Consider the following 24,460-nt stretch of genomic DNA (forward strand, 5'->3'; position numbering starts at 1 on the left):
CCTTTTTTTTTCTCACGAGTTTTCTCCATCACCGCCAGAACAGCCTCCCCGCACGCTTTTCTATTCTTCTCCTCCTCGTCGTCAACAATCACCATGGCGACTCTGGCGGAGAAGCTTGAGAAGATCAAGTCTCCTAAGCTGCAGAACCAGCACCATGTACGTGTTTTTCCTCCGCCGTGTCGATCTTTTCGAAGCCACCAGCCAGACCGCTAACCAATGCAAATGTAGACTGCCGTGGTGCTTTCTGCAGTGGAGGATACTCTTCGCGATCAAAAGGCCGACTTTTCTGCGACCGCATACTTCGCTGCGCTTCTTGCGCTCCTCTCCCAGTCCCTGTCCGCCGAGCAGGGCATCGTCAACAAGGATCTCGCGACCTCCGTCGTCTACTTGCTCGATATCACCACTACCTACGTGCCCGCTCCGATTCTTCGCTCGAAATTCTCCCAGATCCTCACCAGCCTCGCGCCGGCCCTCTCTCTCCCCGAAGTCGAAGCCCCCCTCCTGCGACCATCAATTGGCTGCCTCGAGTCGCTCCTCATTGCCCAAGATGCCGCCGCATGGAACTTGCCTCACACTCAAATCGGCCCCCGCCGTGCGACGGCCGGTCTGTTGAGCCTTTCGGTCGACCACCGGCCCAAGGTTCGGAAGCGCGCCCAGGAAGCGCTTATCAAGGTTCTGAAAACGCCTCCCCCAAGCCCGTCGCTTGACCACCCGGCCGCAGATATGTGCGCCGAGTCTGCCATGAAGACTCTGGGTGATAGCATCCAGGCCGCTTCTAAGCAAAAGAAGGCTCGACATGATGCCAACCGCGACAGCCACGAGCCTCTCATCATTCACTCCCTGCAACTTGTCAAGACTATTGCCACTGCCTCCGGCGGCTGGCCCAGCAAGAAGATCGAGGCGCTGTGTGAACTTCTGATGAACGCCTCCCGCTCCACCAATGAATACATTACCATGGGCGCTTTCGAGGTCTTCGAGGTGATCTTCGAGGGCATGGCCGACGAGTTCTCGTCTTCCAAGCTTCCCCGTCTGTTGGACGCCATCTCCGAGCTCAAGCCCGCACAGAATGACTCGCAGCTTCTCCCTCCCTGGATCGCGGTGCTGTCTCGCGGATACGACGTCTCTGCTCAGATCAACCCCGAGGACACATTTACGAAGCTGCCCGAACTTTTCCAGCTTATTTCCGGATTCTTGGCCTCTCCTTCCCACAACATTCGCGTCTCGGCTTCCGAGTGTTTGATCTCTTTCTTGCACAACTGCCTCCCCGACAGCGTCATTGTGGACGCTTCCGTCTACGATGAGAAGACTCTGGAGAAGCTTGCCCGGTCTGCTGCTGACCTGCTCTCTGTCAAGTACCAGGCTGCTTGGCAGGAGGTGTTCAACGTTTGCTCCGCCATGTTTGACTGCTTCAAGTGGCGCTCCAGCCCCTTCCTCGTTGATATTGTCACGACTATTGGTGAGCTGCGTAGCAACGAGGCCTTCCACGGTAAAAAGGAGGCCGATAGTGTTCTCGGCAGTGCCATTGAGGCCATGGGTCCGGAGGCTGTTCTCGAGCTCCTGCCGCTGAACATCATGCAACAAAAGAACGGCCAACCCGGTCGTGTCTGGATGCTGCCTATCCTCCGTGATCACGTTACAAACACCAACCTGGCCCACTTCCGCTCGGAGATGGTACCTTTGAGTGAGGCCCTTTACCAGAAGATGATGGATTACAAGTCTTCCGAGAAGCCTGTGGAGACGAAGATCTTCGAGACTCTGGTTCAGCAAACCTGGGGTGTTCTTCCCGGCTACTGTGAGCTGCCACTTGATCTCACAGAGGCTTTCGATCAGACCTTTGCAGAGCTGCTGTCCAATGTTCTTTACAAGCAGACCGAGCTGCGCGTTGAGATTTGCCGGGCCCTCCAGAACCTCGTCGAGTCAAACCAGGCGATTCTGACCGTGGAGAAGGATGAGGACGACTTGATCTTGCAGCGCCGTATCACCAAGGTGGCTGCCACGAAGAACATTGCTCATCTGGCTGGGTTTGCCAGCAACTTGCTGGCAGTGCTGTTCAACGTTTACAGTCAGACTCTTCCTCACCACCGTGGCTACATTCTGCAGTGCATCAATGCCTATTTGAGCATCACTCCCGAAACGGTCAGTCAAATTTGCACCTAGAGGACATAACGTCCATTGACGACTTCTACTGATATTTTTAAACTACAGGAACTCAATGAGACTTTCACTCGTGTTACTACGATGCTTGAATCATCCCTTGTTGAGGAGCAAAACCCCGCCGCTAAGCAAGCCTCATCTGACAAGATGCCGCCGACTTCTCACACCCTGATTGATCTGGTTATCGCCATGTCTATCTACCTGCCTCGCTCCAGCTTCAGCGGTTTGTTCGGCATGGCTGCAGCTGTTCTCAATGGCTCCTCACCCAACCCTGACCAGCAGCTCATTAAGAAGGCTTACAAGCTGATCCCCCGCCTTGCCTCCACCGAGACCGGCCGCGCCGCTTTGGAGGAACGCAGCGGTGAGCTACAAGCTCTCATGCTGGCTACTTCGGACAAGACCCCTGCTTCTGGTCGCCGAGACCGCATGCTTGCTATCGACGAGCTGGTCACGAATCTGCCCACGTCCGATCTGCACTTCATTCCCTCGATTCTGTCAGAGGTTGTCCTCGGTTGCAAGGAAAGCAACGAGAAGGCTCGTACCGCTGCCTTCGACCTGCTGATTCACCTTGCTCGCCGCACCATTGATTCTGAGCGCAACCCTCCTGGCACTGTGATTCGCAACTCCTTGGTGCCTCACATGCCCGATGACTCGCCCGATGCGCCAGCCACTATTGAAGAGTTCTTCACCATGGTTTCTGCTGGTCTGGCTGGCTCATCGCCTCACATGGTAGCTGCGTCCGTCACTGCTCTGTCCCGTCTCTTCTTTGAGTTCTACAAGGACCTGCGTTCTGAGATCCTCTCGGATCTTGTTCAGACTGTCGAGCTCTTCCTCACCAGCAACAACCGCGAGATTGTCCGCTCCGTCCTTGGCTTCGTCAAGGTCGCCGTTGTCATTCTCCCCGATGACGCTCTGCGTCCGCGCTTGTCTGCTCTTGTCCCCAACCTGATGGCTTGGAACAAGGAGCACAAGGGTCGTCTGCGCAGTAAGGTCAAGGGTATCATCGACCGTCTGGTCCGCCGCTTCGGTGCTCCTCTTATGGAGAACCTTGTTGGCGAGGAGGACCGCAAGCTTGTTGTGAACATTCGTAAGCAGCGTGAGCGTAACAAGCGCAAGAAGAAGGAGGGTGCTGCCGATGACGATGAAGAGGAGGAAGAAGACAAGGCCCAGGGTCAACAGCAGTCTAGCAACGCCTTTGACAAGGCTGTGTACGGCTCTGACTTCTCCGATTCTGACGACGACGACGACGATGACGCCAGCGTTATTGACGTTGACACCGAAGGACAGGCTCGCATCAAGGGCAAGAAGAAGTCTGCTCAGGGTAACCAATACATCCGCGAGATGTCTCCCGAAGATAACCCGCTGGATCTGCTCGCTCCGGACGCCCTGGCCAACATCTCCACCACCAAGCCCAGCCTGCGCTTCCTGAACACCGGCCCTGGCTCCAAGAAGAAGCACGCCGCCAAGTTCGACGCCGATGGCCGTCTCCTCCTTGGCGATGACCAGGCCGCAGACGCCGAAATGAGCGGCACTGCCCAGGGTGGTAGCGGCATCAACGCCTATCTCGCTGCTGTCAGCGGCCCCGATGCCGTCCGCCGAGGCCAGAAGGGCAAGGTCAAGATGGGACAGGCTAAGAAGCGCGGCGGCGATGATATGGACATTGACGATGAGGAAGATGTCGCTGCTATCGGCCAAGATCTCCGCTCCAAGGCCCAAGCCCAGGGTCGTCGCGGTCTCGGTGCCCCCAAGACCCCCGGTGCTTCCGGTGCTGGTCGTATCGACAAGCGCAACACCCGCGGTGGTAAGACTGGCCGCGGTGGCCCTCGTCCTGGTCGTGGCGGTGGTCCCGGTCGTGGTGGTTTCTCTAGCCGCGGCGGTGCACCCCGTGGTCCTGGCCGTGGTCCTAGCCGTGGTTTTGGCCGTGGCCGCGGTGGAGGGGGAGGTGTCCGTGGTGGAGGTGGCCGATGGTAAAAAGTCATTCCGCTTCTACTTTCCAGAAAAGAAGAATCCAATATCGGTGTTGTCTTCAGAATTACCTATCTTCTTCATTGGAATTAGTCCGTCTCTGGACACCTCACCTCGCATTCATGTTTAGTTGTTGACGATATTCCTCATAATACCCCCTCGTTGGCGATTCCGATTCCGTTTCGGGGGTTTGACTCGGATTTTACATTCAGGTTTCCACTCTAGACGATTGGATTGGAGCCTGTTTTCTTGTCATGATTCGATTACGAGCAAAAAGTTTGTTAGGGCAACTGCACATAGAAATGTTTATGTTCTCTTTTATGTTTATTTTCTTCTTTGGTTTGACTACTGTTGTTTTTGTTCGTACCTATTCTTTGTGTTTGGGTTGGAGTTGGCTATGTGAGATACTTGCAATAAAATGATAGTCAATTTGTGATTCACATTATAAATTTTAAATCTATCTTGTGTACTGTCTAGGTATGGATGAGAATTGTTCTTTGGTTAAGACTAGGTTATAGCAGATGGTGTCCTGAAAGATGAAGGAGAAACCACTTCGGTGAGAAGAATCTAGATCGCTGTGGTATCCTCTATTCTTCGGTGCTTGAGAGAAAATTAAGCAGCACCACGCTTGTACACTCTCGTCTTCCTCCCTATTACGACAATGCTAGCTACATAGAAAAGAACATAAGTACATACTTGCCTCGGGATTAGGTCCCATGGTTCTGTAATCCATAATCCATGTTTAAAGCATCGCTAGGAAGATACTATTCTACAATAAACAAGAACCTACAAAAAATACAAGGACAATGATCATAAAGGCAAGAAACCCCGGGTATCAATTGGCTCAACCAAAGAGCAAGAGCAAACGCAAGAGGAACACATACATACAACCTCCCCCCTTCTCGCAGATAAGTAAATACATACAAGTACATAGTAAGTGCAAGCAAGCAATCATCTCGACAAGAATCATCAAGTCAGAAACAGATAGATAGCTCGCCTCCCTCAATAATCTGCAGGAAAGAAAGAAGGCCTCCCTCCCATGGTAAAAACACAGATTGCGAGTTCAAGGGGAGAGAAGAGAAGGAACAAGAAAGCAAGAGGATATATACGCCCGCTTCCGACGCCATCGACGTAATGAGATAAGAATGAAACAGAGGATGAAAGAGATCAAGATCGGGTCAAAGCTTTATCCAGGACTCCGTGCATCCGGGTCGGTATAAAGATGCAAAGGTTGTATAATCACTAGCCCCTCCCACAATGATGGAGGGGAGGAGGGTAATATTGGCAGATGAAGGTATGTAATGAGGGGGTCGTTTCGCGTGAGTCTCCATTTTTGTTATACATGATAGATTAGATCATGCAGCAGAAGACTTTATATTTGAGATTTGATGGTCTCGTGTTGGACGGGAGGGTTGTCTTCCCCATAGTCAGAGTAGGGTGAAAGACATGGCGGGCCCGTGTGGGGCTAGGGACTTTTGTTATGACAACTTCCGCGCCTTACCCAGCCATGTCTGCCACCATTTGCAGACGCCGAGAACAGCGGCGCGGCCGTCGTCTTTGCGCTCTGTCCCGTCTGGATTGCCCATGACCATGGTGAAGACCCAGAAGAATGCGGCTGTCCATGCGAATAGCAATATGGCGATGCTGAAAAAGGGCGACAGTGTGAGCACCAGGATGGACATGCCAATGGTGTAGTATCGATTTGTCTCGGCCAGCGCTGAGGGGTGGTCGGAGTCGATCTCGGAGTGGATCCATTGTGTGGAGGAGGAACGGTGTGATGATGGTGGGCGCATGCGCACGAGGCGCTCGTGGATATGGAGGGCTGGAGAGAGGAGGTCGCATAGCTGCGACTTGAAGGAGGTATTGCGGAGGTATGGTGTAGGAGGGCAGAGGCGAAGAGGAGAGATGAGGAGGGCGAAGATCAGGGCGAAGAATGTGTACAGGCAGGCGCCGAATGAGTACATTGGGACGGGGACGGAGAGTCGGAACTATATCAAGCTCTGTGTTAGGGCTGAGGACCTTGGGGAAGGAAGTTATACCCTGCGGGAGTTTCACTTACGATCATAAGTAGTGCATCTTGACTATCCACCGCAGGTATATCCACGGGACCGCCTCGCTTTTGCGTGCGAGGTGTGCCCGAGTGATCGGCCGACATCAACGAGGGCTGGTCGGCCCAGCTACCACGGGAGTGCTCTTCTTTGTGTATCACGCCACCCGACACCACCACGCGAGTCACGGGAGACTCGTTGTCGACCCGGGACGAGCGCCGTGAAGCTTCAGGCGATTGGGCGAGGGATCTCCGCGGACCAGAGGATCGAGGACTCCCCTCGTAGGGCGTGCCGTCGACAGAGGGCCGCCAAGCAGCTGGATAACTGGAGTCGGGGGGTCCCAAAGATCGATCTGGCAGCGGGGCGATGATCGAATTGCGAGCTGCCGCGCCGAGGGGGTCCTGGCCTTGGTGGTAGGCAGGACTATATGACATCTCCGGAGGCCGCATGGCGAGAGCTCAGAGGAGAGGAGAGACTGAACAGGACGGGAATCGGAGATTGGTACCGGATGGTCGTACAAGGCGCACGGAAGGCGACTAGGGCTTTGTAGGGCTCAGTCCATGGTCTCCCCGGCTTAGAGCATAGTCGACTCTTCTCATCAGGGGGTACGGGCGAGGGGCAGAGTAGGCGATAGTCCCCGTCTTTCAGGGAGCGGAGAGGAGAGGAGAGACAGCAGATTCAGGAAGGCCACCAGGAGGGGGAGGAAAGGAGATCAGGGCGGAAAGAGAGACTTATAAGACGGAGGACCGCACAGCGGAAGATACAGGAAAACTGCCATGGCAGCGGAGGAGCATTTCCTGCTGTTTGCAGGAAGTCTGCGCCAAGGCGCCCAGGTGCCGAGCCCTTGGCATTTTGAGGGTCGAGGCTGGCGGCGGTGGTACTGGAAGGTAATTTATTAGGAGTACTGTAGACTGACTTGTGGAGTGGATGGGATATACAGAGCTATTCGGTCTATTAGGGACGATCACGGGTCTCTCCGAATATTCGATTTGTGAATCGACTGGGGATCGTCATCATGTTTCTTGGTCGTTTGTAGTTGTAGTTGCAGATCGACCAGGGCTTATGGACTGGGGGGGCAATGCATCGATGTATCGATGTTTTGATTTAGGGAGAAGAACAGTGGTAACGAGTCTGTCCTACGATGGTAATTTACCAAATGCCAAGCTGCCAAGCCAACTTTCGGCTGGTCAGTCGTCAGCCGTGGCTCTGATTGGCTGAAATGCTCCTTGATCCGCACTCAAAGGCGCCTTGGCGTTCGGTGGTGGTATTTGACCGTATCAATGTAACACACGTGATCGAACGGTGTTCCAATGAAGTGTCAGATGTATGACCATCATAGAGAGTATAATATTCCATGCTGAGTACACTTACAGACTAGGGCTTACATGTCAGCATAATTTTAAATCCTTATGCCTATATTTAATCCAACGTCTTGGTTATCTACCGGTACGGAGTACATCGCCTCTGATACATCCTATGCCGTGTTGCCGAGCCCTGCCCAGACGCCGAGAGATTGGCATCCGTTGAACAGTGGGTGGGCAAAAAAAGAAATGAGAGTGAAAGACTCCGACTCGGAGAAAAGGGTATTTGTATGCTTTTTTCCAATATTTCTTAGGTAAAATACCTCTATATTGCATCGGGAATGTCTGGGCGCATATGTAACTTGATCTAGAAACCATCTCCGAGGGGACAAGCAGTGTTCAGTACTAACTGTTGACCTTGCATATCATTACTGAATAGCGTCTGTCTAACAATCATACCATACTCACAGACAACTATATTCTTTAAACTCGGGCTATTCAGGCTATTCCGGGATTGTCTATCATTAGATCCAATTTTGCCTCTTCCGTCAACCCCAGTCCCCTTCCACTTTATCCCCGGCAACCTCTATTATTCAGGGTGCCTAGTCTTGGCTGTCCACCTCCCCTCCCGTTTCTCATTCCGCCCAGCTGCCCAGACCCGGTGAGTCAATAGTTGCAAGTCCATCCGTAGCATCTGACCGACTCTTGTGAGTGACCTTGGCCACGCTCAGCCTTGGCTACTACTACCTACTCTTCCTCCAAGAGTTTACCTTTTGGTCGCCCTTCTACTCATCCAAAGAAGAGAATCTCTCGGCACCTCCCAGGACACACTGCAGCTATCATTCTCGTACAGAGCGCTTGGCTGGAACGGTCAGATCCGCGGCTTGCGTGGCCTAGCCTGGGCTCTTGTCCAGGTCCTCCGAGTGCCGCGCCGCTTGGCCTCTGAAACGTCGGAGATGCGGACTGATCGTCTACCCGACTGTTCCTGCCTTGCGAGAGGTTGACCAGGGTAGGTAGGTTGACGTGTGCAGTCTTTCTTGTCAATGTCATCACCATTTTTTTCATGTGCCCGACCTCGGTGGTGTGTATGGTATGGGTCTACATCCGTCGATCATCGGCCGCCCGCATATCCTTGATGAAGTGGTGTGAGTACAAGTGGGGGGATCTGTCACATCTCTTTGTGCCCGCATTGTATGGCTATGGTATGCATCAACCCGAGTTGTGAGCTATGTCTTGCTCGTATACGGGGGGCTTGCGCGCACGGCTGGTATTTCTCGGTGGTGTTGACAAGTGCCGACCATGGAGTCCATAGTGGGCTAAGAAGCCTGCCAATCGGCTGATCGCCATATCTAAGTTAGTTGGCAATCACTATCGAAGCTCGTATTGGTTAGCTCGGCTATTGAAGCCCTGATTAATTGGTACGCTATTGTCGATATAGCACCATATTCTAGCAGACTTGTAGGCGAAAATGAGATTCGTTTTCTCGCTAAGTTGAAGCTAGCAATTCTATCTTCTGGGAGGTTCAATAGCCCATCTACCAGACTGAAGAATTCTCTTGATCCCACCTGATTGCCAAACTCTTAATATTACTGAATTCGTCATCTCCATTTCACAGCCGTCGCCTCTTCCCTCCTTTTCTGGCAGGATCACCACCCAAACGCCTCCTCAAAATAATCAATCTCATGGAAACCCTTCTTCATGGCCTCATACAGTGCTCCTCGGCACTGATCCGCCATCTGAGATGGTCCACAAGTCAAGACACCAATGCTCGACGAACTAGTCCGAGCTTCGTGTACCTCATTCATGACCAGTTCATGGATGTTGGGGCGGCCAGCCATGAATCGCAGACCCCCATTCGAAGCGGGCGAGCTGACTCCCGTACTCGTAACTCCCGGGACAGATTTCTTGGAAAGCGCGCAATCATCCGATTCAGACTCTTGTGGAGTCACGTCGAGCTTGGTGCAGTAGACTGAGGTCGTAATGTCCTTGTGTTGCAAGATTGCTGCAATCTCATCTGTGAAGACTTCATCGAACATTTGTCTTTTTCCAGCTCCTTCTGGGCTGTCAGGCAGTGACACACATATTCGACTGGAATGTCACTTGGGTAACAGCAAACCCCGACGGTCTTGCTGATGGCACAGTGATTGGTATCGATAATCAATGGCCTTTGTCGGTTCTAGAAGTGAACAAGGGAGACCGTGTGGTGGTCAACATGACCAATGGCCTCGGGGACAAGAAAACCTCCATCCACTGGCACGGCATGTATCAAGAAGGCACGAATGACATGGATGGTCCTTCGATGGTCACGCAACGCCCAGTGGCTCCGGGATCAAGCTACCTTTACAATTTCACCGTCAATCAAAATGGTACCTACTGGTATCACTGCCACACGGACTACTTCTATCCTGATGGTAACCGAGCTCCCTTTATCGTTCATGATAACTCTTCGTACTTTTACGAGGACTATGAGGAGATGACTCTCACAATGAGTGATTGGTATCATACCTTGGCAGAGGATATCAAACCCGAGTTCATGTTCTTGTATAATCCTACTGGAGCGGAGCCAATCCCTGATTCTTTCTTGTTCAATAATTCGATCAGTCAGAGTTATTCTGTCCAGGCGGGTAAGACGTATCTCATTCGTCTCATCAGTATCTCTGCCTTTGTCGGTCAATACTTCTGGATTGAGGACCATACCATGCGTATCGTCGAAATTGACGGTGTCTATGCCGACGAAGCGGAAGCCGACAAGTTGTACCTGTCTGCCGCGCAACGGTACGCCGTTCTGGTGACCATGAAGAACTCCACTGAGAAGAATTATAGGATGGTCATGGTCGCCGATTTGTCGCTTCTTGATACGATTCCGTCCGATCTATCGCTGAACCAAACCAACTGGCTCGAATATGACTCGAGTGCGGCACAAAATAATGCGACATTGAACGTGTCCGACTCTTCGAAAATCTATCCCTTTGACGACATCAACCTCGTGCCGCATGATAGGGTGAAGCTGACAAGAACCCGACGAAGACGGTAGAGGTCACCGTTATCATGGAGAACCTCGACAAGGGCGAGGATACGCCCTTTTGAACAACATCACTTATACAGCAGCCAAGGTTCCGACATTATACACCGTCAAGTACGCCGGTGATCTGGCCACTGATTCTACCATCTACGGTGACTACACTCACTCTATCGTGCTGGAGAAAGATGAGGTAGTCGAGGTGGTTCTCAGCAATCAAGACACCGGTACCCATCCATTCCACTTGCACGGGCATAATTTCCAATTGCTGGATCGATACCCACCCTATGGCACCAACTTTTACGACTACGATGCCGAGACAGAGTTTGCAACCTTTGATTCTTCAAACCATACCGCATTCCCCACATATCCTGCCCGACGAGATACATTCGTCCTTCCCCCCGGCGGATACTATGTCATCCGCTTCGTTGCCAGCAACCCGAGAGTCTGGCTCTTCCACTGTCACATTGACTGGCATACGATGCAAGGTCTTGCGATGACGTTTGTGGAAGATTCTCTCACAATCCAGGATCATTTCAGCATCTCTCAGAACCAGATTGATGTCTGCGAGGCTGCTGGGATGAGCTGGGAAGGTAATGCCGCCGGGAACACTGAGGATTACTTGGATCTGAAGGGACAGAATAAACCCCGGGCTTTATTCCTGAAGGTTTTACCACACGCGGTATTGTGGCTCTTGTCTTTTCCTGCATCTGTGCGGTTGTTGGCATGATCTCGATTTTGATCTCTGATTTGAAGTTTACCATGCACGAATCAGAGTTGGGTGATGAAGATACTGCGACGGCACAAGGAGGGGAATCAGCGTCGCCATATCGGGATTGAGCAAAGGAGACTTTTGAGGTGACATAATTCTGTGTGTAGCCTGTCCGGAGATATAGTGTGTTAGATAGCTTGATTAGTAAATTTTCTTTGACTTTTATGAAACTCTCCAAGATCCTGTGTTCCAAGAGAGACTTGAAAATGTTCTTGTGAAAGAAAGAGGATTGTCGGCAGATCGTCAAACTGGAAGAAGAGCCAACTCAGGCTCCATCCTTGGCCTTGGTTATTTAAATCATCATACCCTGTCTGAAGACAAAAGAGAAGCTCACGTGTAGTTAGTACCTTCTCCAACTCTCAAATTATCTCCTCCCCAACCAATACAATCAAATCACCCTAGCGAGTCCTCCAAAAATCCCACAACCCAAATCTCATTCCCCAAAATATGATCCAGAAAAGCACAAGTCGTGACAGATCAAGCCTACTGCATGCCGCAAGGGGTCGATCCGATCGCCGGCATCATTCCCGAGCACGCACCACAGACAAGGTTCAGCCCGAACGAAAGATCGCCCGTCTACAGTAACTTACACACCCCCTGCTTTCTGTCAGACATGCCGAGTCCATTAAGTTCAACCCTACCTACCGAAAAGGGATGCATAAGTACAGGACAGGGTGGTGTTTGATTACTCCTGGCGCAGGATAAGCAGTAGCGGGTGTACTGTACTGTGCAGGGTGGTGGATGCGACCCTACTTCTATTTGTATCGTTGGTGGTACATATAGTATGATTGTGCAGTGCACAGTACATCTACTGCACTGATTTACTTGTACTTCGTACATTCCTCCTCTTAGGCAGGACAGGGCTGACTTGATCTCAGGGTGGATGCGCCCATGCAGGGTGCCTGGCTACCCAGGGAAAAAAGCAATGTTAGCTGCCAGCCGGATAGGCGCATGACTTGGGAGATTTGTTTGAGACTTGTTTGGAAGGGAAGGGGTGCAATGCGATGATGGAATATTCTTGCGTTTTACGAACTTGGCTGATCTTCTTATATAGGTCCAGGACTTGGGAAGGGACAGGGAAAGGAGTCTTTTCCACACTAGCCCTCCGCTGTCTTTAGTGCGAATTTGATCAGCTTCAGATTCAATAGTCCTGATCAGAGGGATCATCACGATTCTGATTGAGCTATCGGCTCAGTAGTTTGGAAAACGCCATCCGATCTAAACTCACGCTTCCAAAGTCGATCGTCGATACTCGATCTCAGCCGCACGGGGACCAATTTTTAAGCTAAAAGTGCAGAGAGCTTACAGATCCTCTCGTAGATCTGTACATCCGTACCGTGATGTTCTTCATCCCAGCCAGAGACCACTGCTTATCACTTGAGCCAAAAAAGCAGAGCAGCTAACCCGAGAACGCCCCACCTTCCATTATATATTGCTTTTCCTACTTGACACCGTGCGAGGGTCAAGTGTCACAGACTCAATGCTTTGAATACTTGTTGTGGCTGATCCATGACTCGCTTCTGCATTCAAGATTTTCTTAGCAGGGACCATGCTAAACACTACTAACCCGAATCTACAAGACCTCCAACTCCCTAATTGACTCTGTGAAGAGGGTTTCCAGCCTCCGCTATATCAGAGTACGTGACCCCCATTGCTTAGATAGATCCGTCTGAATGGACCATTCAAGCCTCCCAGCAGAGTGGAAGGACTCCGTTTGTGGCTGCAGCTGGCGTGCCACACTCTATTGGAAAGCGGCCTGGCACGCTGGCAGCCCTGGCTTGTTTGTGGTCCCCGTTGTGGATGGACCGCGCTCGTGCACGGGGTAGATATACATACCTACGTGGTCGTGGTCATGGTCAAGTGTTGCTATATCTCAACTGGTTTGTATGCGGAAAATAAGGACTGGGGTATACAAAGTGAAGGAGGGATTAGTCCGGTCTTTGGTATACAATACTTTGGACTGGAGAATGGATGTTGGTGGCCCCTAAGGATTGAGGTCCATTCACTTTGATAAATGACTCTTTCAACCTTGGCATCTGCATGTTTGTATAGAGCTTCGTAGTAGGCCGATGCTAATTGCTAATTTGATTCTTTTTCTTGCCATCTTCATATGATTATTCGATCCACGTTACAGTATATCTTCCTTGGCCAAGCTTTACTAAGCTAGGCTACCGACTGCCCAGGCCAGGCGTTGAGGGCCAAGCAAGTCTTCGCAGACTGTCTCCGCTTCTCTGCTAGCCCCGTTCCCACCGGTCGCATCAATATGGCCCCCTCCATTTCGGGAGTCAGTACATCAAGTCAAGGCGCCCAACAATCCGGAATACCAGCCTGCTTAACAGAGACAACAGAGCAGTATACTGTATACTTTTTGTTCATCAACGATGTACAGACAATTACCAAACCCCCTCTTTTCCACAAGAGTGCGTGCTCCCCCCCCTGATTAGTCCTCAAGGCCGCACCGGACCCGAGTTAGGATCCACAAGTGGACCTCCTCCCAGGTGTCTCGACTCTCGTGTGTCTCTATGCGCGCGGCTGCGTGGACTTCCGTGGAGCTGCTCAGGGCCCATGCTCCGACCGAGGCGGGCGCGTCGAGATGAAAGTGCCAAGGGAAGTCAGTAGCTGACGTTATCAATGTCTGGAAGAGTGTATATACAGTTATCTAGAGAATGTCCTGTGTGAAGTACTAAGTACTACTGACTATATAAGGCTTTGTACTACTACTACTTTCTACAACCCCCTCGGTCAAAATTCTCGCGACCATAGGTGTTTCAGTTGAGTTCGGTCCATCCAGGTTCTCTCCGAAGCGGAGCTGGGGGGCCCGGGGGAGGTTGTGGGCGCCTGCAGGGATCCGCCAGAGGAGAAGGGGGTACAGACCGTACGAGGAACACCAGATCCCCTCCATCCCGTCCCCTGTTGTGAATGCTGAGATTGTGTCATGTCTTGCAAATAACGGGCCGTAAGAGACTCGAGCTTGTCGATGGTTGTGCACGGCAAGTTGAATGGGGGTTTTTTGTCCTAGGGGGGTTGTGTAACCCAGTGTGGTAGCGGTGATCGGGTTGGGATGGCGGTTGTGGGAGTGTGTGAGATACTCAAGCCAAGGAATGTGTTCCGGAAGAACTAGTGAAAGAGGGTTTCGGGGCGGGAGTGAGAAGCTGTCAAATCAGGTGACGAGGAATAGCTGATTTTCTTGGCTGAGGAGGAACACGTTAGCTTCGGAGTAGTAAGTACGAAGTACTTAGGCAATGATAGTTCCCAGTATCAAAGTAGGTATGGGGTGATAGCCATTGGCTCATGTAGCATTGAATATATATTCCATAATCCTACTCTATATCGAAACCTAATAGAATAATAGAAGCTCAGTCCTCTTCCAAGACTCCGGATGGCGTTTCACACAATGGACTACTGTACTGCGACGCAACGGCAGTGGCGGCTCGGCTAGTCAAACCCCTGCGCGCGCGATAGAAAAGGAAAGGGAAAGGAAAAAAAAAAAATAATAAGAACAAAAATAATCACCAGAATGGAGAGAGGGGCTTGCGTACCCACGCCCCGAGTGGAGCCATCCACTGGGGATTCCTCCGGGCTGACGACATATTGGGGGCCGATCGAGGCTGCAGCAGGGATGGGTAGATGCGACCTAGATAGATAGAGTAGAAGGTAGAAGGTACAGTAGAAGGAGTGTTCAGTATATATATAGAGTGAGAGGTGAGGATCTGGTAGGGATATTTTATTTCTTCTCCATATTATAGTAGAAATATATCTAATGAGAGAGAGGCTTGTGGTATTTACGGTGTAGCTAGTTCATCAATAGACAAGGCACAAATTTGGGTTCGAGGGGAGAACGGGGCAGATAATCAAGGCAGATAGAGTCGGTGTGGATGGGGTGGATTATGGGAAGGTTGTTCGGGTCGGCAGGGCCAACGGTCAAGGAAGAGGAGTGCATAACCCCCGGGTCTTGAATCAGTCATGAAGAATAAGTACCGAATGACAGGTTCCAGGGTGAGCTACAAAGGTCAAGGCCAAATGCTTAGAGTACGAAGTACTTTGTATGTTCGGATCCGGAGAGCAGTGCATTGACAATGGTGTCAATGGGCTCCACGGGAGGCCAGAGCACGGATGGGAAGAAATATAATCAAGATCGTCATCTACTGGCATGCACTGGCATGACGGCAAAGGGGGTGTGGCTGACGTGGCTGTTGAGGAGAGCAGTGTGGAAGGAGAATGATGATCATCGAGGGAAACAAGAGTACATACATAGAAAACACCAAGTGAAAAAAAGAATAAGAAAGTACGAATAGAGGATCATACATCTGTATAGTGATAGTGTCCTGAGGCTACAGTACGACCGGGAATTTTAAAAATAACCCCAAGCATTATTAGAATACGAAGGGAAAATAGGCAAGTTAGAAGGATAAAATCCAACCAACGAGCGACCAGAAACCCGAGAAATATGAATCCCATGAGCCCAAATAAAAATTAAAAAAATTAAAAAGGAAAGAAAAAAAAATCCCTAGAAAATGCCAAGTTCAAATGTGGAGGAAGCGAAGACTCAAGATTGCAACGCTAAACCGGTTGTGGTAAGTGACTGGGAGCGGGAACGAGTGGAAGGTCATGACGGAAGGGGCGAATTGCACTAGCGGCTGGAGGCTGGAGGGGGCCATGGCTTTTTTTGACTTTGACTTCGGGTTGGAACTTGGGGAGGGTTGGGTGGTCTGGCTTGTCTGGACTAAGGCTAAGGTTGGAACGGGGAAGAGGTGAGATGTCTGGTATGCAAGTCAAGGAACCCTGCAGGAGGGGTGTGGACCTATAGCAGGATGGGAATATAGGAAGGGAGGATAATATTATTAGTATATAGAGGGTGTATATAGGAAAGTTGTATCTCTAGAATACGCTGTAAATATATATGTACTGTACGGAGTATACCTCCAGGAAACTGAGAGACCAGAGACTGGCCTCTAACTAAACCCTGTACCCCGGAGAAATACAAGACATTCCATCACCAACCAGATCATACATACTCCATGCAGGAGCTCAGATCAGATACACTGGATAATGGATATATCCACTTATGATCTTTTCCCTATCGATCTCTGCTTGGCTGGATGCCAATCTGCCTCTGCCTGTCTGTGTCCACTGTCCAAAGGGTCACTCGACAGCCCTGCACGCTGCACCCTTCCGGGTTGGGAGATGAGCTGGTCGTGCAGCGGAAGAATAGCGGAGTACGGAGTACATAGATAGGCACTGGAAGGTACAGACTCGCTGCGTGCTCCATACATATTATGTACCGCGTACCGTGTACTCCGTACAGTATGCAGATGAGGGCGAAGGATCGTGATGGGCAGGATGGGACTGGGAAGAGTGGCCTTGCCGACCAGGGGTCAGGGATCGAGCTGGATGCCGCACGGTCCAACCGGGTCTCTGTGAGGGCCAGTCGCCAGTTGCCCGGATGTAGGCTAAAGTCGGAGTGGCACGGAGAACAGTTGCACTAGTCCCAATAGGGGACTAGTCTCTCTCGTCCCGGTCCAGGGAGTAAGCCTAAGGGAAAATAAAAAGGCTAAGTGCCAAGTGGAAAGAGCCCAAAAGCCTTAGTGCTCTTAGTCACCGTAGTAAGTTTAGTGTCCCCCAGCGACCACGGGGGTGTCCACCGAGGGACCCACTAGGGCGCCACTCGGCCCAACCGGGGAGAGTTCGTGTGAGTGAAGAATGATGTGTTTCATCAGGACGAAGGAGAAGAGGAGAGATTATTATTGAATTGGTGAGGTTGAGCTTGGAGGGGATATTATAGAGGTTGTTCTTGTTTTATCTGCGAGGATACTTATCTATTATAATTTACTAGATAGCTCTAAATACTTCAACTACCGAGCTGGAAAGTCCCAGTATGTATATGTATTCTGGATGTAGTCTCCAGTCCACACCGTTACTACTGAAATAAAATTAAAATTAAAATTAATCAAAATTAAAAACCAGAAATAATCCTAATCCATACATAACCGCCTCCAGATCGGCCCCACGGCGCTAAGCCCGGGAGGGGACCAGCTTCTTCTTCTTTGGCGTGGTGATGCTGGCGTTGCGCAGGACCCACTTCCTGACTCCGTCCGTAGTCCTTAGCGTGTCCCCCGTTCCCTTCCAGTGAGTAGTGTTGGATTATTCTTGTAAAGAAACGAGAGTCCCGGTTCTAAGGCAGCTCCAGTAACTGGGCAAGTCCCCGCCCCAAAAACAACACAGAGCAAACTTGTCAAACCCCGTCGGGCCCTTGGTGCTGTCTACTCTCCACTTCCTGTAGTGTCCCACTGTCCCACTGATCCCAGTCTTGTCCGCTGCTCTTTTCTGGTGACGGCCGCAGCAGAGCTGCACAACCACTAGCGCCGCTTGGCAAATTTCACACTTCCTGCCAGCCCCTCGACTCTTTCCCTTCTCTCTTCTCGGGCTTCATCCTTTTCCCCTTCCGTGACTCTTCCCCATCTGTCACCCAACTCCCTTTCCCTTCCCCCCTGCATCAGACCATCCTTGCTATTATCATCACCTTGCTCATCCTCCATCATCCACTCCTTTGCTCTACCTCACTTCTCGCTCTATCGCCTCCCAACCTTTTGGGGCCGTCCCGTGTGCTCCCTAAACACCTCCACACGCGCCCGTCTCGCTCTCCTATTTGGGTCGCGCATCCCAATCCAATTCGCGCCGATCACTGGAATCTTCCAACCCCCGCCGGTCGGACATCGCGTGTGATATCGGCCTTCGCTTTCTCTGCGCGACATTGAATTTGCGATTCATCCCGCCGGGCGTTCGCTCTCCACGTTTCAGCTCTACCCGTCGCTGTCCCTTCATCCTCGGGTAGATTGCATCATCGTGTCGCAAAGGTCGCGGGACTCGTGGGTCGCATCACGGTGAACCACAATCTTAAATACAGCCTCAAAAACCATCATGTCGCATACGCAGCCCTCCCCTACCGCGGGGGTCGCCCAGCACCACGCTGCCGCCATGGCTGCCCATGCCCAGGCCAATGGCCACATGGCTCCTGCCGCTATTCCCGCACAAGGCCAGAAAGGAGTTCCCCTCACCACGGCTCAAAAGATTGCCGCCCTCAATGAGCAAGTGTGGCTTCAAATTGGTATGAATGAGCTTCGCCGTTGATGAAATCGGAATAGATAGCATTGTGATCGCGTACTGACTGTGTGGCTTATAGGTAGCTTGACTGAATTGATGGGTGACCTCGATGGTGCGATGAATGCGTACGAACAAGCTCTGCGCCACAACCAATGGTCTATCCCCGCCATGAACGCCATCTCGTGCATCCTGCGCACCAAGGAGCAGTTCCCCAAGGCCATCGAGTATCTCCAGAATATCTTGAAGCTGGATCCAACCAGCGGTGAGACCTGGGGCAGCTTGGGTCACTGTCACTTGATGATGGATAACTTGCAAGAGGCCTATACCTCCTACCAGCAGGCTCTGTACCACCTGCGCGATCCCAAGGTGAGTGGCGATGGGAGATGGGATTGCATTGCGGAAGGCACGAGACTAACTCTCTATTTCAACTTAGGAACCCAAGCTCTGGTACGGTATTGGTATCCTGTACGACCGCTATGGATCCCTGGACCACGCCGAAGAGGCCTTCTCTCAGGTTATGCGCATGGCGCCCGAGTTTGAAAAGGCCAATGAGATTTACTTCCGCCTGGGTATAATATACAAGCAGCAGCAGAAGTTCAGCCAAAGTCTTGATGTATGTCAGCCATTGTTCTCTGGATTGTCGAGCTTCGATATCTAACTGTTTTCGCTTTGCAGTGCTTCAAGTACATTGTGAATGACCCGCCTCGCCCTCTCACCGAGGAGGACATCTGGTTCCAGGTCGGCCACGTCCATGAGCAACAGAAGGACGTAAGTTTTGAAATCAGCTTTTTGCTTCGCCACATCATCCTAACCCGTCTCGTTAGTTCGACTCTGCCCAGGCTGCGTACAGGCGCGTCCTGGATCGTGACCCCAACCACGCCAAGGTTCTCCAGCAGCTCGGATGGCTCTACCACCAGCAGAGCAACAGCTACGCCAGCCAGGAGAAGGCCATTGAGTACTTGGAGAAGTCCGTCAGCGCCGGTAAGTAATCTCTCCGAATCCCCTTCCATCACCTCTCCCTTGGTACTAACGGGACTTGTTTTATCCAGATAACAATGATGCTCAAAGCTGGTATCTGCTCGGTCGCTGCTACATGTCTCAGGCTAAGTACCCCAAGGCATACGAAGCCTACCAGCAAGCGGTCTACCGCGATGGTCGCAACCCCACCTTCTGGTGCTCGATTGGTGTCCTCTATTACCAGATCAACCAGTACCGCGATGCGCTTGACGCTTACTCTCGTGCGATTCGCCTGAACCCATACATCTCTGAGGTCTGGTATGATCTGGGTACCCTGTACGAGTCTTGCAACAACCAGATCGCCGACGCTCTCGATGCGTACGGCCGGGCCGCTGATCTCGACCCATCCAACGTCCACATCAAGGCTCGTCTGCAGCTTCTCCAGAGCCAGCTGTCTGGCTCGGCTCAGCAGAACAACGCCCCTGCTCCTCAGCCGCAGGATGTCCACCCTCAGGCTTACCAGGCACCCGGTGTCGGGGCTCCCCCTGCTCCTCAGTGGGGCGGCCCTGCCCCCGCTGCAGCCCCCGCTCCAGTTGGCCCTCCCCCTCAGGCTCCTGCTCCCCCTCGCCAGATTGACTGGAATCGGGGAACCACTGAGCTGCACCCGCAGCAGGCCCCTGCCTTGCCGCCCGCCAACGGCGTTGACCAGCGCGATGCTCTGCGCGGCCCTGGTGCTTCCCAGGCGAGCCCTCGCCAGGAACCTGGTCGGGCATTTCCTGATCCCGCTCGCGTCGGCGCTCCTCCTCGCTCGCCCAAGATGGCTGGTCCTAATGCGTATCCTCCTCCACCCCACACCCTGCCTCAGCTGGGTAACGCACCGGCCCCTGCCCACGAGCGTGCTCCCAGCGGCGGTAATCCACCATTCGGCGCTGCTGCCCGTGGCCCTCTTCCTCCCGCACCCACTGGTGCTCCTGCTCCCGGCGCTCCTAACGGCGGTGCTGCTCCTGGTGCTCCAGCTCCTCCATACGGACATCGTCCCTTCACTCCTCCCACGGAGATCCGCCCCATCCGTGATGAGCGTCCCTCTTCTCCTGGAGCGGGCTACCCCCACCAGCAGTACCACCACGGTCCGCTCGCTCCCACTCCAGGCGGTAGCACCACTGGGATTGCCTCCGGTGCTCCTGCTCCTGCATCAGCTGCGACTGCTGAGGCCGCTGCTCGTGAGCGTGGCGATGACCGTCCCCCGTCTGCTATGAAGCGTGGACGTGAATGGGAGGGTGAGGCTGGTCCTGTCAAGAAGCAGGCCAGTGATGAGACCCGGGCTCGCCTGGATGACCAGAACAGCCGTCGCCCGAGTCCCCCTGCTCGTCTGCCTTCTCCTGGTGAGATGCAGCGACGCAGTTCCTCCGAAGCTCGCCGCGAGGATGCTCGCCGAGCCAATGAGAACTACCACCCTTCGGAGGCGGCTCACCACCCTCCGACCCTGCCTTCGATTCAAAACATGCCTCCTCATGCCGTAGGTGGACCTAGCCTTCCTCCCATGTCTGAGGGCGCCGCTCCTCCCCCTGCGTCGAACGGCCCTCCTTCGGCTCCTCCCTCGGCCCACACTCCGGTCAAGGAGGAGGCTCCTCGCCCGGAGGCGCCCTCTTCGCACGAGCCTGCTGCTCGGAAGATGGACGTTGATGAGGATTACGATGACGATGGAGATGATGAGAAGAAGGCCGTTGCCGCTGCTAAGAGTAGCCCCAACGGCAGCGCCGCGGGCACTGCCACGAACGGCAATGGAGTCAGCAATGGTCGCCAGGGTACCCCCTCCAAGACCGAGAGTGCTTAAAAAGAACATCCACGTGTTTTCATTGGAGTAATTCACGAAATGGTTTTCATGTCTCGTGTTCAATCTGCTTTGCATACAATTGTCGAGTCCAATCTCAATTTCCCTCCCCCTTCTTTTTTTCTCCCCCGTGTCCTTTCTATCTTACCCACTCCCCTTTCCCCCTCTTCCCGCGTCATGTACGGTATGAATGTCCTTTAAACCCCCTTTTTAACGTTGGTGTCAAGACCTTTTGTCCTTTCGGCTACACGCCCAAGACCAACTTGATGTTGGCTGGGTGAGTCGACTCCGGATGCGGTTGTGTGTCCTGTATTCGTTCTTTCTACTCTGCCTCTGATGAATTTTTTTTTATTTTTACTTGAAAGTGATCTTTTTGAATACTCTTCCCTGTGAATCTTTTAAGATGCGAGGGCATCTTTGTGAGAGCAATTTCAGCCATTTTGTCATTGAAGGCTTTGTAAGATCGTAGATGGGTTTGTAGATAGTGGTTGTATGTGTTGGCCATCGGTGTAGGTGGGGTGTGTTCAATCGAGTAGGTATCGTGGTAGCCATTTGGGTTGATGTCCACGAGGTGAGAGGCAAGTTAGTACATAGGTACTGGAGTAGGCAATATCTGAGCCTAGGTGCGGTTCAAGCCTTGTCATCGTGGTGGTTGACCAGGTGCAATTGAATACCACCTATCGTGTCCCGAGGTGGATGTAAAGGGCCAACCCGATGGTGAAGCAAGCACACTAGCAGTCAAACGATTCCAGCCTTGAGCAGATATCCATGTTTTTCCAGGTTGCATCGTGCTTTGTTGTGATGAGTTATCTATCGAGTTATTGAAAAAGGTATATTAATGGTATGGTTTTCTAAGTGTGCCCGAAATATATTCTGGGCTGGTCCCGGTTCGGTTCACCCTCGAGATTGCCCACCACGGTAGGTACTTATGCTACCTTGAGTATACCAAAGACAACTTAACTTGTAATGAAAGATGCTGTCTGGAATTTACATTGTATCTGAACGCTCTATCTTCGTGGTGTTTTGGGTATGGATGAAGAAGAGTTAAGAAGTTGGTTCAATCAAGGCGATGACCGACACTTTCAGAGAAACCACCAATGGCCGCACCAATGACAATGAACCTCTGGCTGTATCCTAGAGAGTAGCTCGTAATTTGATTATTCAAATTCATTTAGTACATATGAAATGTGATCTTGGTCTGCTATCTGTCCTCGTGCCCGAGTAGTTACTGAATACACTTTCCACACCTCCAGAACCTTCCAGCCAATCAGGCGAAACTCCGCACCGCCAAAAGTCAAAAGCCAAAATTGAGAGCCTGGCACGTGATACTTCAAACATCATGTGACTCACACAGAGAACGGGCGGTGGGGTCGCTTACCTGCTGACTCAGCCCACAATTCGGCAACCGCAAAATGCTTTCCACACTTTCAGATCGTCACTTTCTCGACGTCCTCACCACGCTAACGACAACAGGGTCAAGATGTGAGTCGCACCTTGCCATGGATATTCAATCATCTCGTTGAATGCAATTGCTAATATCCTTTCTTATTTCAGGAGTCACCGGAAGTTCGAAGCCCCTCGCCACGGTTCGTGATCTCTCAAAATACGCAGTTTCTCCTGCGCCGAGTCGAAATTTCGACACGCAGGATGAAAAAAAAAGACTTCATGTGCGATGATACTAATATTTCCCTTCAGGCTCCCTGGCCTACCTCCCGCGCAAGCGCGCTGCCCGCCACCGCGGTAAGGTCAAGAGGTGCGTTTTTCATTCTTGAGATGCGAAAATTTTACTGTGGAGATTTGCATGCTGAGACTTCATTTTTGCGAACAGCTTCCCTAAGGATGACCCCAAGAAGCCCGTCCACTTGACTGCCTCCATGGGCTACAAGGCCGGTATGACCACCGTCGTCCGTGACCTTGACCGTCCCGGTGCCAAGATGCACAAGAAGGAGATCGTTGAGGCCGTTACCGTCATCGAGACCCCTCCTGTATGTGGATCCCACAGCCTTTTTTGGATTCCGAAAATCCTTCTAACAATTACTTCTCTAGCTCGTTGCCGTTGGTGTCGTCGGTTACATCGAGACTCCCCGCGGTCTCCGCTCCCTCACCACCGTCTGGGCTGAGCACTTGAGCGACGAGGTCAAGCGTCGCTTCTACAAGAACTGGTACAAGTCCAAGAAGAAGGCCTTCACCAAGTACGCCAAGCAGCACGCCGAGTCTTCCGGTGCCTCCATCACCCGTGAGCTCGAGCGCATCAAGAAGTACTGCACTGTCGTCCGTGTCCTCGCCCACACCCAGATCCGCAAGACCCCCATCAAGCAGAAGAAGGCCCACCTTATGGAGATCCAGGTCAACGGTGGCTCCATTGCCGACAAGGTTGACTTCTCCCGCAACCTCTTCGAGAAGACCATCGAAATCGACTCCATCTTCGAGCAGGACGAGATGATCGACGTCATTGCCGTTACCAAGGGTCACGGTTTCCAGGGTGTTACCTCCCGTTGGGGTACCACCAAGCTGCCCCGCAAGACGCACAAGGGTCTCCGCAAGGTCGCTTGTATTGGTGCCTGGCACCCTAGCCACGTCCAGTGGACTGTTGCCCGTGCCGGTCAGATGGGTTACCACCACCGTACCTCTTGCAACCACAAGGTCTTCCGCATTGGCAAGGGTACCGATGAGGGCAACGCCTCCACCGAGTTCGACATCTCCAAGAAGCAGATTACTCCGTATGTTTCCTCTTACCGTCTTGCATATCTTTCTATAAAAAAGCTTTTACTAACATCCTTCTTCCAGTCTTGGTGGCTTCGTTCACTACGGTGAGGTCAAGAACGACTTCGTCATGCTCAAGGGTTCCGTCCCCGGTGTCAAGAAGCGTGTCATGACCCTCCGCAAGACCCTGTACCCCCAGACCTCCCGCCGTGCCACCGAGAAGGTCGCCCTCAAGTGGATCGATACCTCCTCCAAGTTCGGTCACGGTGCTTTCCAGACCGCCGAGGAGAAGAAGGCCTTCATGGGTACCCTCAAGAAGGACCTTATCCAGACTGTTTAAGGTGTTTCCAGCTATGGTTGGTGTCTGTGACGTATTTCAAGTTCAATAAAAAAGCGAACAATACCTTTATGATTTCTGTTTAGTGCTGTAAATGTGTAGGATTGTAGATCCATTGTTTCTATTTCTATACTAGAGTAACCACTAAATCGCTATATCTTCCTGGACTTATAGTCGACCTGGATGACCATTTAACCTCGACGCTTGTAGTTGCTGAAGACTACCGTAGCCGTCGGAAACCATACCTCTTTTTTCTTCTTCTTCCAATTCTT

The 24,460-nt window shown here is 52.0% G+C and overlaps 5 protein-coding genes across 5 annotated transcripts; 4 read left to right on the top strand and 1 right to left on the bottom strand.

Moving 5' to 3' along the window:
* Positions 1–93: 93 nt before the first annotated feature.
* On the top strand, positions 94–4,125 carry N7473_001389 (mRNA-binding protein RRP12; the record flags this gene model as incomplete). The annotated part of the gene is made up of 3 exons (XM_057147329.1): positions 94–156; positions 229–2,136; positions 2,206–4,125. 3 exons carry the CDS (start codon positions 94–96, stop codon positions 4,123–4,125), a joined length of 3,891 nt encoding a protein of 1,296 aa, XP_057015215.1.
* A 1,472-nt stretch (positions 4,126–5,597) lies between these two features.
* On the bottom strand, positions 5,598–6,616 carry N7473_001390 (uncharacterized protein; the record flags this gene model as incomplete). Its single annotated transcript, XM_057147330.1, has 2 exons — positions 5,598–6,107; positions 6,179–6,616. The coding sequence occupies 2 exons, from the start codon at positions 6,614–6,616 to the stop codon at positions 5,598–5,600; spliced, it is 948 nt and encodes a 315-aa protein (XP_057015216.1).
* A 2,616-nt stretch (positions 6,617–9,232) lies between these two features.
* Positions 9,233–11,327, top strand: N7473_001391 (Multicopper oxidase type 2; the record flags this gene model as incomplete). The annotated part of the gene is made up of 4 exons (XM_057147331.1): positions 9,233–9,260; positions 9,580–10,469; positions 10,582–11,169; positions 11,244–11,327. 4 exons carry the CDS (start codon positions 9,233–9,235, stop codon positions 11,325–11,327), a joined length of 1,590 nt encoding a protein of 529 aa, XP_057015217.1.
* A 6,850-nt stretch (positions 11,328–18,177) lies between these two features.
* Positions 18,178–21,151, top strand: cyc8 (putative transcriptional corepressor Cyc8; the record flags this gene model as incomplete). The annotated part of the gene is made up of 6 exons (XM_057147332.1): positions 18,178–18,364; positions 18,440–18,726; positions 18,794–18,973; positions 19,036–19,128; positions 19,185–19,341; positions 19,410–21,151. The coding sequence occupies 6 exons, from the start codon at positions 18,178–18,180 to the stop codon at positions 21,149–21,151; spliced, it is 2,646 nt and encodes an 881-aa protein (XP_057015218.1).
* Positions 21,152–22,121: 970 nt separating this feature from the next.
* rpL3 (60S ribosomal uL3 domain-containing protein) lies at positions 22,122–24,191 on the top strand (the record flags this gene model as incomplete). Its single annotated transcript, XM_057147333.1, has 7 exons — positions 22,122–22,175; positions 22,503–22,630; positions 22,703–22,734; positions 22,844–22,901; positions 22,977–23,133; positions 23,195–23,868; positions 23,936–24,191. The coding sequence occupies 7 exons, from the start codon at positions 22,122–22,124 to the stop codon at positions 24,189–24,191; spliced, it is 1,359 nt and encodes a 452-aa protein (XP_057015219.1).
* Positions 24,192–24,460: the final 269 nt, after the last annotated feature.

Source organism: Penicillium subrubescens (genome assembly GCF_028828155.1).
Source record: "Penicillium subrubescens strain IBT 31985 chromosome Unknown utg000001l_segment0_segment0, whole genome shotgun sequence".
Lineage (NCBI taxonomy): Eukaryota > Fungi > Ascomycota > Eurotiomycetes > Eurotiales > Aspergillaceae > Penicillium > Penicillium subrubescens.